At 48.9% G+C, this 20,910-nt stretch overlaps 1 protein-coding gene across 2 annotated transcripts in view; it reads right to left on the reverse strand.

Annotated features, from left to right (window-relative positions):
* The window catches only part of LOC121317956 (inactive histone-lysine N-methyltransferase 2E-like), a 73,361-nt gene that overhangs the window by 44,178 nt on the left and 8,273 nt on the right, over positions 1–20,910 (reverse strand). For both annotated transcript variants that reach the window (XM_041254049.1, XM_041254048.1), the window contains exon 2: positions 7,499–7,683. In XM_041254049.1, coding sequence (XP_041109983.1) covers positions 7,499–7,569 — 71 coding nt within the window. In that variant the 5' untranslated portion in view covers positions 7,570–7,683. The remainder of the gene's footprint in view (positions 1–7,498; positions 7,684–20,910) is intronic.

A 20,910-nucleotide genomic window follows, 5' to 3' on the forward strand; every position in this document is an offset into this window, starting at 1 on the left:
CTAGAGACAAAAGCAATGCATTTGTATTATTACACTATGAGCCTACTGCTCGCACTTCAGCCTCATTCTTCAGCAGACCATGACAGCACCCAAAACCACAACCTGCAATGACAGCCCAAACTCACAACCTGCAATGACAGCCCAAACACACAACCTGCAATGACAGTCCAAACACACAACCTGCAATGACAGCCCAAACACACAACCTGCAATGACAGCCCAAACACACAACGTGCAATGACAGCCCAAACACACAACCTGCAATGACAGCCCAAACACACAACTGAGATGACAGAAAGCCTTGACTCTGGCCTTCATGCAACCTCCACCCCTAAACTTCAGACTATACCAGCAACTAAAAACAAAACAGATAAATCAATCAAATAAATAAACTGCAACACCAGAATGATACAAAACACACATGACAGAGCATTCAAGAAGAAATGAAATTCTAAAGAGAGAAATATTCTTCTTTTCCAAGGTCCTGCCCATTCTAATACACAGACACGGCGAACTCACGCTAATCTGCTGCTGTGATATTGATCTATTTGAAAGCTCTTCCTGGAAAGTGGACTGAGAGCAGTGCAGCGGTCCCGCACCGCTGGGACCCTGGCTCCAGGGTTTAAACACCATACTGTGTTGAGAGTAGCACCAGCAAGGCACACTGGAGTCCAATCCATCTCGTCAAGGCTGTGTGCGAGTGTGTGTGTGTGAGTCTGTGTCAGTGTTTCACTGTGTGAGTGAGTGTGTGTATCAGTCTGCACTGTGGCAGTGTGTATGTGTGTGTGAGTCTGTGTGTCAGTGTTTCACTGTGTGAGTGTGTGTCACTGTGTGCGAGTGTGTGTGTGTGTGGATCAGTCTGCACTGTGGCAGTGTGTATGTGAGTCTGTGTCAGTGTGTCACTGTGTGCGAGTGTGTGTGTGTGGATCAGTCTGCACTGTGGCAGTGTGTATGAGTCTGTGTCATTGTTTCACTGTGTGAGTGTGTGTCACTGTGTGCGAGTGTGTGTGTGTGTGGATCAGTCTGCACTGTGGCAGTGTGTATGTGAGTCTGTGTCAGTGTGTCACTGTGTGCGAGTGTGTGTGTGTGGATCAGTCTGCACTGTGGCAGTGTGTATGAGTCTGTGTCATTGTTTCACTGTGTGAGTGTGTGTCACTGTGTGCGAGTGTGTGTGTGTGTGGATCAGTCTGCACTGTGGCAGTGTGTATGTGAGTCTGTGTCAGTGTTTCACTGTGTGCGAGTGTGTGTGTGTGGATCAGTCTGCACTGTGGCAGTGTGTATGAGTCTGTGTCATTGTTTCACTGTGTGAGTGTGTGTCACTGTGTGCGAGTGTGTGTGTGTGTGTGATCACTGTCTGTGTGTGTGGATCAGTGTGTGAGTCTGTGTCATTGTTTCACTGTGTGAGTGTGTGTCACTGTGTGCGAGTGTGTGTGTGTGGATCAGTCTGCATTGTGGCAGTGTGTATGTGTGTGCGAGTCTGTGTGTCAGTGTTTCACTGTGTGAGTGTGCGTGCGTTTGTACGTGTTTGTGTCACTGTATGTGTGTGTGCGTGTGCCTGTGTCACTGTGTGTGTCAGTGTGCATTTGTGTGCTTCACAGGGCTCACAAAACTAGAGCTCAGAAGCAGAAGTGTGGCTAGTAAAAAAAGAAACAAGCACAAACACACCTTCAATTTGTGGAATCAGCCAAATATTGGCATGAGGCTGCTAGGAAACAGCGACTGTAGAATACTAAGTGAGTCTGTGATCAGAATGATGCAAACCAGTTTTTAAAAAATTACACATGACTAAAAATACAACAACCGCCAAACCCCAGCCCTTGTGCTGCCTCTGCACTGACTGTGCAAGCCTTGTAATCCCAGGCCTATGCATTATTGAGCAGGCTGGGCTCATTAACAGGAGGGACACTGACGACAGGCAGATCACACAACAAAAACACCAGGGCAAGATCACACAGAAAGAAAAGTAACCTATAGTATTATAGGTTAAGACCATGTGCAGCATGTGCCATCACTCGACACTGCAGTAAGCAGCGATAGGAGCACTCGACACAGTCCGAGCCGCAGTGACAGCATTGAGGGATTCACGCTGCGCTTCAGCACTGCTGGCAGACACCTGCTCCTGGGAACAGGATAGTTACAGAGCTACTGCACTCCATTATTACTGCTCTCCTAATACACAAAGACGGGCTTGACTTCTTAGGAATCACCCCTACAGAGACAACTTCTAGAGCTCACAGAGCTCCCATCAAAACAGGGGAATAACACGATTGAATCCAGTACCAGTACTAATAAAAACCAAACAAAACACACACACACACGGCAGTGGGAACACTTCACAGACCCTTTCCTCGCTCTAGTTTGTTTTATACACGGTAGCTCTACACTTCCTCATACTGTACAGCCCAACCTCATGACTACACTTCCATTCAAAGAGCTACAGGGCAGCTATCTACAGAGCCTAATGCTGAATGGTTAAAGTCACTACCTCCCTCGATACCCAGCACTGAACCCCAGAGACACAATCCCTACCTGGCAGACTCTCCGGCAGCACACAGCTCTGTCCTCGCTCACTCGCTCTTCAAAAGGGCTGGAGCTGTGCTCTAGTGAAGCTGTCTCTCTACTTCCTCTTTCAGAGCGTGCTACTGCAGCGCTGCTGTGCGGGAGTGAGGCAGACTGCAAGAGAGGCGCGCGCACACACACACACACACACACACACACACTCCTCCACAAACCCTGCAGACCTGCCAGCGCAGGCATGTGATCTGCACTGTGCTGGACTCCTCCCCTTGTTTTTCTCATTCCCCTTGCTCAGTGCGCCTGTGTTGGCAGGGATTGCATCACTCTCCCTCTCTCTCCCACAATGGGGTTTGGAGCAGGGCCAGCAGAGGCATCACTAATGGCAGAGAGGGGGAGGGAGAGAGGGGGAGTACAAAGTACAGGAGGAACAGAACTTCAAGTTCCTATCCCACAGTTTCAAGATACTGAAAAATAGGTTTTTGGGCCAGGGGAAAAATAAAATATCTACACAAAGGTATTTCTCCCTTTCTTATGGATTATAAAAGCACTGTACATATCCAAACACAAAGAATGACTAATGAAAAGCTAATCACGAAAAAATCGAAAACGAGAACAGAAATGTAAACAAAAAGCTTGGTAGTTTTTTTTTTTTTTTTTTTTTTAACAAAACGTACTTTGGGTGAATGTTTTGTTTATTAATTTATTTCTAACCTTTATGTTGGTTTTGAGCAGTGAAGTGCACTGGACCACGAGACCAGCAGAGCTGCTTGTTTCTCAAAGGTTCTGCAGAGGGCAGTCATTCTGAGAAAGCAGGGGGGCATCCTGTTGATTCACGATTCACAAAATGAACAGCAGCAGCGCTTATCACTCACATTAATGCCATCAATCAACTTTAATGTAATGATACGTAGCTCGAGTCTCAGAACTACATGGATCTTTCAAGCTTTCACAAATTCTACGAGGTAAATCAGGAGGTCAGATTCAACATTTTGCTTGTTTTAAGCACCATCTTTTAATATTAGTCCCGTCTCACAATGGTGGATTACATAATGGACACTGAAGTTAAACAGATGACAGTCACTTAAACAATGAATGCAAAAGTATTTCATATTCTGGGTGACTCGTTTCGCAAATATCCCCCTATGATAGTTCCATTAAAGATGAAACAACTTCCATAGGAATTATTTCATTTTGTAAAAGTTTTAGCATGTATTAATTTGCCAGGTGACCGTAGTTATGTATTTATGTGACAGGTTACTGTTTGTACTCCACACACACAAACACACACACACACTCAGTTTCAAGGACTGAGCGTGTTACCTAAATCACAACTCGCAAAGCAATGATCTGTTTTAAAACAGTTAAGCAGCTAGTCCTGACCATCAGTAATGGCTGGGTGTCTATTTTGGCGCCTGACCAAGTTTGGGTGTGAACACAGTTTAAACTCTTCTGTAAGCGAAGCGCGGTGCTTGTGCACATGTGAACAGGATATCTAGCTGAGGAAGCTGGGCTGGGTGGAGTAACACAGAAGCAGACAGACTCACACTGCTGGCTCAGCAAGGGGCCTGCTCTACTTTCATCACCATCGTCATCACGGCTGTTCTGTTTGTAAATGTAAACCCATGGCATGCTGCGAACACCCTGCTGAAGACTGTAGAGCACAGAGCTGTAAGACAGCATGGAGGATTTTCCTTTCAATTGCAGCTTGCCTTTGCTAGCTGTTGAGAGGGTGGCTTTTAAGATACCTACCGATCCGACCCCACAGAGCCAGCATCCCCAACCTGCGTGAGACACGCAGCTGTGCTGCAGGCCAGCGGTCAATTACAATTCATATTAACTGCAGTTAGAGGCTCAGCGGAATTGCAGGGGAACCTTGGCACACCTACAGAACTGCAATTGGAATGCAAGCATTGATCGATTACAGTTCAGTTATTCATTCATTTGTCATGCGATCGTTATTCTTGTATTTTCATGACCCCACTTGTTTCAGTTTGTATTTGTCCCTGTGATTCCCGCTGGTTATTCAGAATAAAGACCGCGAGCGTGTTAATGTGTGGAGCTGTTTATGGTGCTCTTCAGCGTAACTGCAGTTTGAATTGTAATCCTTGCAGAATGTTGTGTAACTTCAGTAGTAATGGAACAAAATAGCACTGCACATAGCTGTGCTGTAGCTGTAGCTGTGATTAGTATGTGTATGTATAGGTATGTGTTCCATGCGCAGACAGGAGGACAGACAGCTGGCCAGAGACCCTCGCAGCTCCTGGCAGCCAGGCAGGTGGTACCCAGGGCAGGGGCGCAGCCTGGTTGCTAGGGGCAGCTGCAGCTACACTGGGAGCGCTGATGACAACAGTGAGAATATTAATACACAGCACTGGAACCAGCCTGCTTTGCTGCTTCAGTCTTTACCCCGATGTGGGCGGCTTTCCCGAGGTGGCCTCATGCAAGCCTCTTGACATCCTGTAGTTCCAAAACAAAACTTAGACTCGGTAGAACAGGGATGGACCATCCCGTGATACCCCACATGGTGCATTGAGCAGCTCGGCTTCCCTGCAGGGGATCACATTTCCATAACTGCTATGCAATGGGAGTCTTGTATTCATGCCTGTACTGGCCACTTACAGTAGACTTGTATATTAGACATTGCATATAAATGAATATTCTACCTGGTGAGTACCACGGGTCCACCTCACGTGTGGAGCAGCAGTACTACAGCCTGGCCCTGCAGCCCGGGTCACTGCAGAGACACACACAGAGCTGCGCACTGCGTCCCTGTCTGACTATCTGCTCCTGTATCTGAATCCAGCAAAGCACTGCCACAGCATGCTCCAAACATACTCCATACCATTCCCTTTACAGCCAGCTCAAGACTCCCAAATCAAGATCCGACACTGCCACAGCAATGAAGCTGCGCGGCGCTAGCACTCAGAGACAGAGACACTCAAACAATCCATCCAACACACAAAGGGCTTCAATAACCCCAGCAGTCCCTGTCGCTCAAAACATGACTCCCCCCCACTGGCCATTCACTGTGTTTTACTGATACACTGAACAACTGGAAAGAGTAGAATACTGCAAGTTAATTCTCTTGAAATATAACCCACACTGGAGAATGAAAGGGTATCATTCACAAAGCACTAGCACACACAATGCTGGAGGGAAGCAAATAAGACTCCCATTGCATAGCGGTTCCATCCCTGAGTTTAATAAGACACACCTGAGCTTGTTACCTATACACTGTGGCTAATCAAGCTGGAATAGGTGAGACAGCTATACAATAGGTCTCTTATTTCTATCCCTGTCATGCTATAGCTGTCCCATGCAAATACTGGTGGACTAATGCCTTAAGAATACCAAGGCTTCATGAAGGAGGACACAGAGCTCAGCCCACAGTTTGCCCCTCCATGGAGAAGGGGAGGAGGGTGTCTTACTATCCTTACAGAGGATAAACAGCTGAGCAGATTTTAGTTTTGCCAGACAGAGCCATAGGAAAACAGGACAGGCTGTGTTTACCAAGCAGCAGTGAATGTAAAACTCAATTATTCAAAGGATTTACAAGAGAGAAATCCAGCTGACATCAAAGCAGAGTCGCCAGGGGGGGCCCTAGAGACACGAAAGAGTAACCTACTGAAGAACATTATAGTAAAATACTGGGCATGACAGGAAAAGCACCAATCAGTGCACTGCTGCTTCCCTTCCAGTATCGCTGGGAGGCCGTGCAGAAAGCTGCAGCGACCGCGCTCTCACAGGAAAGCCGCAGCGACCGCCCTCTCACGGGAAAGCCGCAGCGACCGCCCTCTCACGGGAAAGCCGCAGCGACCGCCCTCTCACGGGAAAGCCGCAGCGACCGCCCTCTCACGGGAAAGCCGCAGCGACCGCCCTCTCACGGGAAAGCCGCAGCGACCGCCCTCTCACGGGAAAGCCGCAGCGACCGCCCTCTCACGGGAAAGCCGCAGCGACCGCCCTCTCACGGGAAAGCCGCAGCGCGGGAAAGCCGCAGCGACCGCCCTCTCACGGGAAAGCCGCAGCGACCGCCCTCTCACGAAAGCCGCAGCGACCCCTCTCACGGGAAAGCCGCAGCGACCGACCCCTCTCACGGGAAAGCCGCAGCGACCGACCCCCTCTCACGGGAAAGCCGCAGCGACCGCCCTCTCACGGGAAAGCCGCAGCGACCGCCCTCTCACGGGAAAGCCGCAGCGACCGCCCTCTCACGGGAAAGCCGCAGCGACCGCCCTGTCACGGGAAAGCCGCAGCGACCACCCTCTCACGGGAAAGCTGCAGGTACCACTCGTCTCAGCCAGGCAGCACAGGATGCCTCCCTTTGCAGACCTGCCTGATTAATAGGAGGGTCTGTCACTGTACAACAGGGAGGGCTCACAGCTAGGGGGTTAGGATCTGTTTAAACTCGAGGATTAAACCAGTTTAACCTAATATAATCAGACTGGGTATTTCTGTAACCGCTCAAAGTACGTCCTCATGAGGAGAAGCCCTCCATTAGTGTTGTTAGGTTTTTGATGCACTACAGCATTACTGTGTGTGAGTCTACATGTGTGCAACATTCCTGTGTGTAGTACTGAAGACTCTGCCCCTCGGGTGCCTTGTTCTTCCCTTTCATTGGTCTCTATTTGGTCACTTCCACATCTAAACAGTCTGAGCCGAAGGCAAACTGGCACCGTCCTAACTGGGCAGCTTGGATCTTGAAAGCCACCCAACCTCAAATGTGGCTGCCAAATTAGCAGTGTGATGAGAGCCCATCAATAAGCACGGTTTACTCAATCCAACCATCAGCTAGATTATGGGGGGGGAGTGAAATTCAAGCCCTTTCCATGACCTCAAGCAGCTTGGACAGGATGCAAGTTGCTCACAGATTTTACTTCAATTCAGTAGTAAAGTTACAGGTGAATTTCAGGAAAACCCTATCCTGAGAGCAATGCATTCAGGGGTGGCAGGACAGCAGAAACAAATGAAGAGACACTGTACTCACTCTGAACCTGCAGCCATTTCCAAGTACGAGGTTCCTGTTGTGTCAACCCCAATCGGGATCACTATGCTCATGACGTTCGCGTCTGATAAATTCGATTCCTACGGGGTCCTAAGCATTGGTATCCAAAACACTGAGGCATGCCAGCCACAGTGCTCATTGCAAACATCTAAGTGCATCCACAAAGCCTGCAGAGACAAAAGGGGAGAGACGGGGTTAGTGACACAGCACAAGATCACCACAGCACTGCATTACAGGGGAAAGAAGAGCACAGATCAATTCAAAGTGCAGTACTGTCCACACAGTGTACACACACTACAGCAAGACCAACACATACAGTGGCACACAATCAATGACCCATCGCTCATTTGGACTGCAATGTGCTGCTCAAGTTAAGTCACGCAGAAGACAGGTCTGGTTATTAGAAATGCTGTGGAGCACTTAGATTATAAAATAGGAGGGGGGACTTTCAATGCAATGCCTTGATAATCCACACAATGTCTAAGTTCTAATTGGATCTAGATTTCAGCTGCATTAGTTTTTCTATAAAACTATTCAGAGACTGCCAAATAACAGATAACAGAAATTTAAAATAATAATGCAAAACTGAGACATTCACAATGATTACATCAATGCATTTATTTCTGAAGAATTTCCATGCATGTTTCTATGTCCTGTAAAATGGCAGAAGGACAGTGGAAGGGGAGGAAGGGGAGGCAGGCAGGCAGAGTGATGCAGTTGTATTGACACAGGCGCGCGTATGAGCACATTGGTGTAAACTGCGCTGGATTTCTTTCCCAAGCTGCTTAATAGCACAGGCCTGTTATTTATAAAGGTGGATATTAAAATATTATACTCCTGCTGTGCTGACTGCACTCTCAGCTGTGACTGGCTGGCGTGGAGGAACGGAAAGTCTTCAGACCGACCCACTCTGCCCTTGCTCACACCGTGACTGCAAGCCAACAGTACCGCGCTGGGTTAATGCAGCAGCAGCTGACGGCACTGCGCTGGGTTAATGCGGCAGCAGCAGCTGACGGCGCCGCGCTGGGTTAATGCAGCAGCAGCAGCTGACGGCGCCGCGCTGGGTTAATGCAGCAGCAGCTGACGGCGCCGCGCTGGGTTAATGCAGCAGCAGCTGACGGCGCCGCGCTGGGTTAATGCAGCAGCAGCTGACGGCACTGCGCTGGGTTAATGCAGCAGCAGCTGACGGCGCCGCGCTGGGTTAATGCAGCAGCAGCTGACGGCGCCGCGCTGGGTTAATGCAGCAGCAGCTGACGGCGCCGCGCTGGGTTAATGCAGCAGCAGCTGACGGCGCCGCGCTGGGTTAATGCAGCAGCAGCAGCTGACGGCGCCGCGCTGGGTTAATGCAGCAGCAGCTGACGGCGCCGCGCTGGGTTAATGCAGCAGCAGCTGACGGCGCCGCGCTGGGTTAATGCGGCAGCAGCTGACGGCGCCGCGCTGGGTTAATGCAGCAGCAGCTGACGGCGCCGCGCTGGGTTAATGCAGCAGCAGCTGACGGCGCCGCGCTGGGTTAATGCAGCAGCAGCTGACGGCGCCGCGCTGGGTTAATGCAGCAGCAGCAGCTGACGGCACTGCGCTGGGTTAATGCAGCAGCAGCTGACGGCGCCGCTCTGGGTTAATGCAGCAGCAGCTGACGGCGCCGCGCTGGGTTAATGCAGCAGCAGCTGACGGCGCCGCTCTGGGTTAATGCAGCAGCAGCTGACGGCGCCGCGCTGGGTTAATGCAGCAGCAGCTGACGGCGCCGCGCTGGGTTAATGCGGCAGCAGCAGCTGACGGCGCCGCGCTGGGTTAATGCAGCAGCAGCAGCTGACGGCGCCGCGCTGGGTTAATGCAGCAGCAGCTGACGGCGCCGCGCTGGGTTAATGCAGCAGCAGCTGACGGCGCCGCGCTGGGTTAATGCAGCAGCAGCTGACGGCGCCGCGCTGGGTTAATGCAGCAGCAGCTGACGGCGCCGCGCTGGGTTAATGCAGCAGCAGCTGACGGCGCCGCGCTGGGTTAATGCAGCAGCAGCTGACGGCGCCGCGCTGGGTTAATGCAGCAGCAGCTGACGGCGCCGCGCTGGGTTAATGCAGCAGCAGCTGACGGCGCCGCGCTGGGTTAATGCAGCAGCAGCTGACGGCGCCGCGCTGGGTTAATGCAGCAGCAGCTGACGGCGCCGCGCTGGGTTAATGCAGCAGCAGCTGACGGCGCCGCGCTGGGTTAATGCAGCAGCAGCTGACGGCGCCGCGCTGGGTTAAGCAGCAGCTGACGGCGCCGCGCTGGGTTAATGCAGCAGCAGCTGACGGCGCCGCGCTGGGTTAATGCAGCAGCAGCAGCTGACGGCACTGCTCTGGGTTAATGCAGCAGCAGCTGACGGCGCCGCGCTGGGTTAATGCAGCAGCAGCTGACGGCGCCGCGCTGGGTTAATGCAGCAGCAGCTGACGGCGCCGCGCTGGGTTAATGCAGCAGCAGCTGACGGCGCCGCGCTGGGTTAATGCAGCAGCAGCTGACGGCGCCGCGCTGGGTTAATGCAGCAGCAGCTGACGGCGCCGCGCTGGGTTAATGCAGCAGCAGCAGCTGACGGCGCCGCGCTGGGTTAATGCAGCAGCAGCTGACGGTGCCGCGCTGGGTTAATGCAGCAGCAGCTGACGGCGCCGCGCTGGGTTAATGCAGCAGCAGCTGACGGCACTGCGCTGGGTTACCGTACCAGCATTAGTCTCTATGCCCTCTAACCCTCCATACATTTCTCCAGGTTTGACCGGAGTTGTAAGCAGTAGGTTAACTTGCATAAACCAAAAAGGCCTCTACGAGGTGCTAAAGACAAATAGATGCATCCTGTGTGGCAGCTGCCTTATTCTCTGTAAAGCTGCTGCTAAAAGTGTGTCATAGAGACAGACCTAGTCACTATTATTACTATTAATTTCTTAGCAGACGCCCTTATCCACTATACATAACACTGGACAGCCTGGGTCCCTTCAAAAGTTCCACAGCGACCCACAACGAAGGGGCAACCACTACCATCACTATTCTATTACTATCGAGCTGAATACATTTTTATATGCTTGTTGCTTCATTGTATTATTTTAATTAAGAAACTCACTAGCCACTTGTAAGTTTTATAGTAGAATTATCAAGCCAGTTGAATTTTTTTTTTTGTATTAGACCCAATATAATAAAATAAGAATTAAAAAAAAAAAATCGTAACAAGGAGACAAAATCTAGGCTTAATTTAACGCGGTTGTCTTGAGCTCAGGGTATCATACAAAAGACTGACGAGTGTGTGTGGCTGCTGGGCTGGGTCACCGTGGAGTGTGTGTGTAATGACATGGGTCATTATCTACAAAGACCCCTTACGTTCAGACATTAATAAGTGTAACCTCCTTCCCAGCTCCTCCCACACCCCACTGTCATGACAACGCCGCAGTCTCATTCCCAGCTAGGATGATCTCCCAGTGTTGAGGTGGGAGCTCCATCTCTGGTGCTGCTGCACCACAGCAGCCTGGAGCAGAAAAGCACCTCCTACCCCTAGCAGCAGTCAAACAAGCACTGACTCCCTGGATTACTCCTTTATCATTTCTCATGTAAAGGTGTTACTCGCTCTCATTTTCACAGCTCGCTGTCAATTATGTTCCTTTTTAAATTAAGATGATTCTTTAATCAAATGTCACTGCAAGCGACTCAGATCCTAGTGTAAACAAAGTACAGAGCAGAGAACAAGAGAACCACCGGAGCGCCGCGGGGCTGCACTGCACACGAGAACCACCGGAGCGCCGCGGGGCTGCACTGCACACGAGAACCACCGGAGCGCCGCGGGGCTGCACTGCACACGAGAACCACCGGAGCGCCGCGGGGCTGCACTGCACACGAGAACCACCGGAGCGCCGCGGGGCTGCACTGCACACGAGAACCACCGGAGCCCCGCGGGGCTGCACTGCACACGAGAACCACCGGAGCGCCGCGGGGCTGCACTGCACACGAGAACCACCGGAGCTCCGCGGGGCTGCACTGCACACGAGAACCACCGGAGCGCCGCGGGGCTGCACTGCACACGAGAACCACCGGAGCGCCGGGGGGCTGCACTGCACACGAGAACCACCGGAGCGCCGCGGGGCTGCACTGCACACGAGAACCACCGGAGCGCCGGGGGGCTGCACTGCACACGAGAACCACCGGAGCGCCGCCGGGCTGCACTGCACACGAGAACCACCGGAGCGCCGCGGGGCTGCACTGCACACGAGAACCACCGGAGCGCCGCGGGGCTGCACTGCACACGAGAACCACCGGAGCTCCGCGGGGCTGCACTGCACACGAGAACCACCGGAGCGCCGCGGGGCTGCACTGCACACGAGAACCACCGGAGCGCCGCGGGGCTGCACTGCACACGAGAACCACCGGAGCTCCGCGGGGCTGCACTGCACACGAGAACCACCGGAGCGCCGCGGGGCTGCACTGCACACGAGAACCACCGGAGCGCCGGGGGGCTGCACTGCACACGAGAACCACCGGAGCGCCGCCGGGCTGCACTGCACACGAGAACCACCGGAGCTCCGTGTTTCTACTTCTAGACAGCTAAACAATAAGTGTGCTTCATGTATATGCCTTTCTGTGCGTCAACGTTACTGCAGCACTCAGAGGATGTCAGCCGTAACTAAGTAAATATAAAAACTTACAAAAATAATTGTGATTGCGCAACTGCTGTCATGTGAAGCCAATGTAACTAACATACTAGACTTAGATTGAAGTAATTATTGCCACTGTGAAAAGCTAATTTTAACAAAATACTGTGAAGTGTAATGTTGATCAATGGTGTTGGAACTGATTAAAAGGGAATGGAAATTGACTTTAACAAGAACTGGAAACGGAAATGAAAACAGGAACCAACCCCGACTGTCTCTTTGAAGGGGCCTGGCAGCAGAGAAAGCGGCTCTTGCACAGCAGTCAAAAGCAAACCCACAAGCAGCAGATATTACATCCTTCACTGCAGAATCAGTTTCCAGTGTGGGCCAGTTACTCTGCAGTCTGAGCCCGCCACATTAAAAACCCATTTTAACACAACATTTCAGCTCTTGTTTCTTCTCCCCCGCTGTTGGTAGCTGGCTATGGTGCTGGTCCACAGGCTGCAGTAGTAGAAGCACTTCACAGACTGTCTTCTTCACAGCAATGTCAAAACATCAAACCTTTTATTTATTTATTTTTAAATTTAGAGCACCCAGTTATTTTGGTTCTCGCCCCAGTTTAGACTGTGAAATCATTACTCCCTCTCACTGCAGCAATTCCCCACACAGCTCAGGAGAACCGAGGGTTCAGTAGACTTCCTCAGATCCCATGAGCGAGTCAGCTTCCTCTTCTACACCCAGGAACTCAAGAGCAGATGCCTATCCACACTGCTGGAATGGTTTATTCAACAGTGACTGTAACCTGCCAGTGACATCTTATTAAACACATTCACCTGGACAAGACTGTACCTGCCTGAACTGATGTACAGAGGCAGTACAGTACTGTTTGTTTCTGAGGGCTAGGTAGTTTCAGGTCTATGGAAAAGTGGTTTTGGTAAAATTATATTTCATTTTCTCTGTTTTTGTTCGTTAATTTGCTGACTCTAATAAATCACCCGGGTCATCTTCATTGGTCCTGCAGCACTATCCAGTTTACAAGTGAATGAGAAAATAATGTCAACATCATTAGAAACACATTTTCTTTTTAAAATAAAAAATGACCTATCTGAACCACTTAATGAAGTAGCCGGTTTCCAACCGATTTCAATGCAGAGTTGAACGCTCCTGCTAGCAACGGCAGAGCTCACAGCACAGACTGTATTTATACTTGAGACTCTCGGTGCAGCAGTGGGACACCCACTTTTATCACCCTCTACAAACTGTTACGAAAGGTGTGAAACACTGCAATTAGAGCAGCACTCTGCATACTTACAACTAAAAGAAACGCTCCAAGGAACCCACCGCAAGAAAAGAAAGAGCAAGCCGGAAAGCACAAGAACAACACAGAGCAATCCTCAGACCAACACCAAACAAAGAGGTGACTGTGAGGATCAGACCCCGCTACTGCACTGCACAGTCAGGACCGTCACCAAACAAAGAGATGACTGTGAGGATCAGACCCCGCTACTGCACAGTCAGGACCATCACCAAACAAAGAGGTGACTGAGGATCAGACCCCGCTACTGCACTGCACAGTCAGGACCATCACCAAACAAAGAGGTGACTGTGAGGAGCAGACCCCGCTACTGCACTGCACAGTCAGGACCGTCACCAAACAAAGAGGTGACTGAGGATCAGACCCCGCTACTGCACTGCACAGTCAGGACCATCACCAAACAAAGAGAAGACTGTGAGGATCAGACCCCGCTACTGCACAGCACAGTCAGGACCATCACCAAACAAAGAGGTGACTGTGAGGAGCAGACCCCGCTACTGCACAGTCAGGACCGTCACCAAACAAAGAGGTGACTGTGAGGATCAGAGCCCGCTACTGCACTGCACAGTCAGGACCATCACCAAACAAAGAGGTGACTGTGAGGAGCAGACCCCGCTACTGCACTGCACAGTCAGGACCGTCACCAAACAAAGAGGTGACTGAGGAGCAGAGCCCGCTACTGCACTGCACAGTCAGGACCATCACCAAACAAAGAGGTGACTGTGAGGATCAGACCCCGCTACTGCACAGTCAGGACCGTCACCAAACAAAGAGGTGACTGTGAGGATCAGACCCCGCTACTGCACTGCACAGTCAGGACCATCACCAAACAAAGAGGTGACTGTGAGGATCAGACCCCGCTACTGCACTGCACAGTCAGGACCATCACCAAACAAAGAGGTGACTGTGAGGATCAGACCCCGCTACTGCACTGCACAGTCAGGACCATCACCAAACAAAGAGGTGACTTTGAGGATCAGACCCCGCTACTGCACAGCACAGTCAGGACCGTCACCAAACAGAGGTGACTGTGAGGATCAGACCCCGCTACTGCACAGTCAGGACCGTCACCAAACAAAGAGATGACTGTGAGGATCAGACCCCGCTACTGCACAGTCAGGACCGTCACCAAACAAAGAGGTGACTGTGAGGATCAGACCCCGCTACTGCACTGCACAGTCAGGACCATCACCAAACAAAGAGGTGACTGTGAGGATCAGACCCCGCTACTGCACTGCACAGTCAGGACCATCACCAAACAAAGAGGTGACTGTGAGGATCAGACCCCGCTACTGCACAGTCAGGACCATCACCAAACAAAGAGGTGACTGTGAGGATCAGAGCCCGCTACTGCACAGCACAGTCAGGACCATCACCAAACAAAGAGATGACTGTGAGGATCAGACCCCGCTACTGCACAGTCAGGACCATCACCAAACAAAGAGATGACTGTGAGGATCAGACCCCGCTACTGCACTGCAGTCAGGACCATCACCAAACAAAGAGGTGACTGTGAGGATCAGACCCCGCTACTGCAGCTTTCAAAATTACAACATCACGTCCCTGTCCCCCGACACTATAAAAGCAAAACCAAATATACGTGGCCAGCCCCCCAGCGTGGCCAGTATCTGTCACACAAGAGCAGTCTCAACATAACTCTCACAACAGACAGGCAGTTAGGAGACCAGGAGAGCACTCGGGACTGCAAATCCTGGAACTCAAACCAACGGCTCCATCAAGAACAGGACATGCAGTAGCCTACTGATTATCACAGACATAAACAAGACAGCTGCTTCCACATCCAGAGCTCAAAGAATATCACAGACATAAACAAGACAGCTGCTTCCACATCCAGACCTCAAAGAATATCACAGACATAAACAAGCAAGACAGCTGCTTCCACATCCAGAGCTCAAAGAATATCACAGACATAAACAAGCAAGACAGCTGCTTCCACATCCAGAGCTCAAAGAATATCACAGACATAAACAAGCAAGACAGCTGCTTCCACATCCAGAGCTCAAAGAATATCACAGACATAAACAAGCAAGACAGCTGCTTCCACATCCAGAGCTCAAAGAATATCAGACATAAACAAGCAAGACAGCTGCTTCCACATCCAGAGCTCAAAGAATATCAGACATAAACAAGCAAGACAGCTGCTTCCACATCCACAGCTCAAAGAATATCAGACATAAACAAGCAAGACAGCTGCTTCCACATCCAGAGCTCAAAGAATATCACAGACATAAACAAGCAAGACAGCTGCTTCCACATCCAGAGCTCAAAGAATATCAGACATAAACAAGCAAGACAGCTGCTTCCACATCCAGAGCTCAAAGAATATCACAGACATAAACAAGCAAGACAGCTGCTTCCACATCCAGAGCTCAAAGAATATCAGACATAAACAAGCAAGACAGCTGCTTCCACATCCAGAGCTCAAAGAATATCAGACATAAACAAGCAAGACAGCTGCTTCCACATCCAGAGCTCAAAGAATATCACAGACATAAACAAGCAAGACAGCTGCTTCCACATCCAGAGCTCAAAAAATATCACAGACATAAACAAGCAAGACAGCTGCTTCCACATCCAGAGCTCAAAGAATATCAGACATAAACAACAGTTCAGCTGCTACCAAGGTTTAGGTCTCGAGAATTCTACATAAACAAGCAAGACAGCTGCTGTTCTGTCCACGACAGGGTGTAGCTCTCAAAGAATATCACAGACATAACAAGCAAGACGCTGCTTCCACATCCAGTAGCTCAAAGAATATCAGACATACAGTAAACAAGCAAGACAGCTGCTTCCACATCCATAGCTCAAAGAATATCAGACATAAACAAGCAAGACAGCAGCTGCTTCCACATCCAGAGCTCAAAGAATATCAGAAATATCAGACATAAACAAGCAAGACAGCTGCTTCCACATCCAGAGCTCAAAGAATATCAGACATAAACAAGCAAGACAGCTGCTTCCACATCCAGAGCTCAAAGAATATCAGACATAAACAAGCAAGACAGCTGCTTCCACATCCAGAGCTCAAAGAATATCAGACATAAACAAGCAAGACAGCTGCTTCCACATCCAGAGCTCAAAGAATATCAGACATAAACAAGCAAGACAGCTGCTTCCACATCCAGAGCCAAAGAATATCAGACATAAACAAGCAAAACAGCTGCTTCCACATCCAGAGCTCAAAGAATATCACAGACATAAACAAGCAAGACAGCTGCTTCCACATCCAGAGCTCAAAGAATATCACAGACATAAACAAGCAAGACAGCTGCTTCCACATCCAGAGCTCAAAGAATATCACAGACATAAACAAGCAAGACAGCTGCTTCCACATCCAGAGCTCAAAGAATATCACAGACATAAACAAGCAAGACAGCTGCTTCCACATCCAGAGCTCAAAGAATATCACAGACATAAACAAGCAAGACAGCTGCTTCCACATCCAGAGCTCAAAGAATATCAGACATAAACAAGCAAGACAGCTGCTTCCACATCCAGAGCTCAAAGAATATCACAGACATAAACAAGCAAGACAGCTGCTTCCACATCCAGAGCTCAAAGAATATCACAGACATAAACAAGCAAGACAGCTGCTTCCACATCCAGAGCTCAAAGAATATCACAGACATAAACAAGCAAGACAGCTGCTTCCACATCCAGAGCTCAAAGAATATCACAGACATTTGCCAAGTTTTTTTAGATGCTATAGTAATAAAATAATGACTTGGATTGCTTTGAGGAGATTGGTGATAAAACAAGTGATCAGGAGATAATTTATCAGTATGCACGACTATGAAGAGGTATGTGATAAATACAACGAAAAAGGAGTGGGGCTGGAGATGATATGCAGAGCCTTTTAAACTGGTTTTACTATAAAAGTAATTTTATTCAAACAGTGTGTGTAAAACAAACAGCACATGTGAAAATAAATTGGACCTGACGCGCCCGACAGGCGCTGAATAAATGGACCGCAAAGGGTTAATCACTTCTACATAAATACACTTTTATTGTTCATTAGCATCTTGTACAGCGCAACATTGGATACATTTCAATAGAACATGTATAACAGTGTCAGATTTACCAAGAAAACATGCAGTGATCCGAGCCTCATGAAAAAGAATGCACTGATCATTGTTCACATTTTAAAGTCATTCAAAGTGAGTCTTTACAGGCAGGCTTTCCCATCTATTCAGATCCAGCCATATCACCTTACATTTTACTTTGAATTATTCCATACAAAGATACACTAGCATTTTACACAACATGGTGCAGTCACTGCGAACAGCCTTACCATGCACCTGAACCCACCTCTCCCCAAGTACACAATCACCACACAAACAAGCTTTCTACACCCATCACATGTACAACATCACATTGTCCTGCTTCCAGTATCAAGGCACCTACTGGAGAAACAGGCATTAAACACATCAGTTCATGTCCAGTGCCCATGCATGCCACTAGGGTGCTGGGAAATGTAGTTGAGCCAGATGGGAGCGAAGCTGTTAGTCTGGGAGCTGAGGTCCAGCCGCAGAGCAGCCGTGAGGAAAGCAGGGGGTCCGACGGAGAGTCGCGGACACCGCAGTTTAAAAGGACGAATCTGCCTTGTCTTTTTCCCCCCCCGTTGGCACAAGTTAGCGCAGGTCCGTGTGTCCAAGCAAGGGGGAGGGAGGGGTGGGGCGCTCTCTCAACTGTAAAGAAAAAAGGTAGGAAGGGTTCAGTCCCCTTTACCAGCAGTGGACACCGAGCACTGACCTCTAGTGAGATACAGCAGGGAGAGAGACGGTCACCCACCCCTGCTGCTTCAATAAGCCTCTCTACACAGCGCTTCAATCCACAATGCATGGATACGGTCTGCACACATTAAAAACTGAAGTGGTCTTTTCAGATCTAAACATTTCCTGGGCTTTCTCAAAATGAATCACCCTTTGCACCGAGAGCTGGCCACACCTATTGCATAACAGGAAGTGCAAATAAAACCTGTCCACTCATAACCCAGCTCCCCATTAAGCCCATTACACACACACTCAATTGCACTGCACTACTGAGTAACAGCACATTCTACTGGGGTCATGTTTTACTCGCAAGCACTGTCCCAGCCTCCACTCTATAAATCACACAACAAGAACCAATTCTGCACGATAAACATTTACATGAATAATGAACTGAGACAGGCTGGCATTGCTTCAGCTTTACCTGCTCACACTTATTAAAACAACTGTAAAGCAGAGCGCCAACATCCTCACTCAACAGACCATCTGATGAGATTGCATTCCGTCTTCTCATGACCCCCCCCCCCCCCCCCCCCGGTCCCGGGAAGCTGAGCTGAATCCTGCAGGAATTACAACAGGTCCCTCCACCTTCCTTCTGCAACAGCAGTGCCTCGGAGCCGGAACTGGAACTGGACGAGACACAGCAATCAATAGGATTATTCTCAGAGATGTATTGCATGCACCTTGTAGAAACACATTCACATCTTTACAAGAGTCCGACTCAAAACACAGACACCGGCTCTCAACCAGCCTGTATCGCAGCACCTTGTTGAAACATAATCATGTGCAGAAGGAACAACCGGACCAACACGCAGGCAATTCTGTGAAGAATTTTCAATAAAGTCAGCGTGCTTTTCTTTATAAAAATGACCAAGAGCTTTGGCAGGCTGTTCCTAGCTGTGGCTGTCAGGAGCAGAGTGACAATGCCTGCTCTTTACCACAAAAGGTGTGGCATCACATACCTAGACAGGGCTTGCACAATTGCTAGCCCGACGTTCCAGGACAACCAAAAAAATCTGTCAGACTACAGTTTTTTTTTGGCTGCGTGCCAAACGAACAATCCCATTTTTTACTCTATAACAAGATAATGTTCTGTGCTTTAAAGATAGATATACCATTTACATCCTTGCTACAGACCTTCAATATACGATTAAATACCGATTTAAAAAAATAAATCAAGCTGCTGCTGCTGTTGGCTCATACAGCTCTGTGCAACCGGCTCGGCAAAGCAGCTTTTGATTTTTGAATTTTTTTAATAAGGAACCAAGATTTCAATTAACATTTGCTATTGAAACAAAACAAACTTTGTTGATGCGCTTTTTCTGAGGGGGGGTTGTTGTACTGTGTTCTTCAGTGAATAGGATATAGCCAGAATACTGGGTGCAGCATTCCTCAAATACATACTGGACTTGTAATTCTGCTTTTATTCACAGTCTCAGCACTTTTATTATTATTATTATTGGTAGTACTGGCAAATACTGTGATAAACAAAATCAAAGAATAAAACAGTATTAATATTATTAATAGTTTAGCGAATGCCTTTATCCAAGGTGACCTCCTTAACTTACTCCAGCAGCTTATATTGTTCGTTCTGGATTGTCCTTTTATTATAGCGAAGAAGAGGCTTTGGACCCAAACAGGGTTGTTATAGCGAGGGTGTGCTGTATTTAGTATTTGACTTGTATGTTTAATACACAACACTTGCACATTTTAATATATAAACGTGGCCCTTTGTTATTTTTCACCAACCATAGTGTTTAACATTTAACAGAGGGTGTAAAGAAGTTTGTATCAGAATCCAATATCAACCCTTACAAAAAAAGTAACGTACTGCAAGTACACCTGTGCCAGCACTGTCTGGTTTTAGTATACTACTGATACCCTCACACTACTCTATATAATCTACTTGCAGTATACAACTTTGTATATTCTTTTTGTAAATAATGCAACATAGTTCTCAAATATCGGACATCTCACTTCTCTTCTGCATATCTCATTGTCTCTTGCTAGATATGCACCTCCAGATTCTGAGGCTGTCCACCTGTGTGGATAACTATCAAAAAACTAGTAGAAACCAACTAGTCTGGAAAAAGTGTGGAATTTCGATGTTGAAAAGTGTATGAACCCTGAGATACTGTACCTATATTGAGTAGAGTGTACTATGTACAAATAAAGGTCAATCATGGGCAACTTGACATTTTTTTGGACAACCAAATGTCTACAATGGACTGCCTGAAGGGCAAGTACCATTACCAAAATTTTGCGAGCCCTGCTAGAAAGAATATGCACCAGCCTCCAGCTGCTTTGCTGCAAGTACTATGGACAGCAGAAAGGTGCAGCATGTGTCAGTTTGCAGAAACCTCGGGTAGCAAAGAGCAGACCCACCCTGCAGAAATAATGTAGCCCCCAGTTACTGGGCTCTTACTAATGCTTATCAACACGGGACCCTTCAAGAGAATGCAGAAACAAAGCAGACCCAAACTCATTGCCATCTGCGCCAGCCCCACTCAGATTACACTGTGTGCCTCGGCTTGAGCCTGAACTCGCTGAACTAGCTGGCTGGCTTGGATGTAAACGTGGTCTGATCTTACAAGCTTCTTGTGCATCCCTTCTGTTTATGGGAGAAGCCCTGGACCCCCTTTTCTGCAGGAAAGCAATCAATCGCCTGGAGAAAGAAATTGGACACAGACAATA

Source organism: Polyodon spathula, chromosome 7 (genome assembly GCF_017654505.1).
Source record: "Polyodon spathula isolate WHYD16114869_AA chromosome 7, ASM1765450v1, whole genome shotgun sequence".
Taxonomy (NCBI): Eukaryota; Metazoa; Chordata; class Actinopteri; order Acipenseriformes; family Polyodontidae; genus Polyodon; species Polyodon spathula.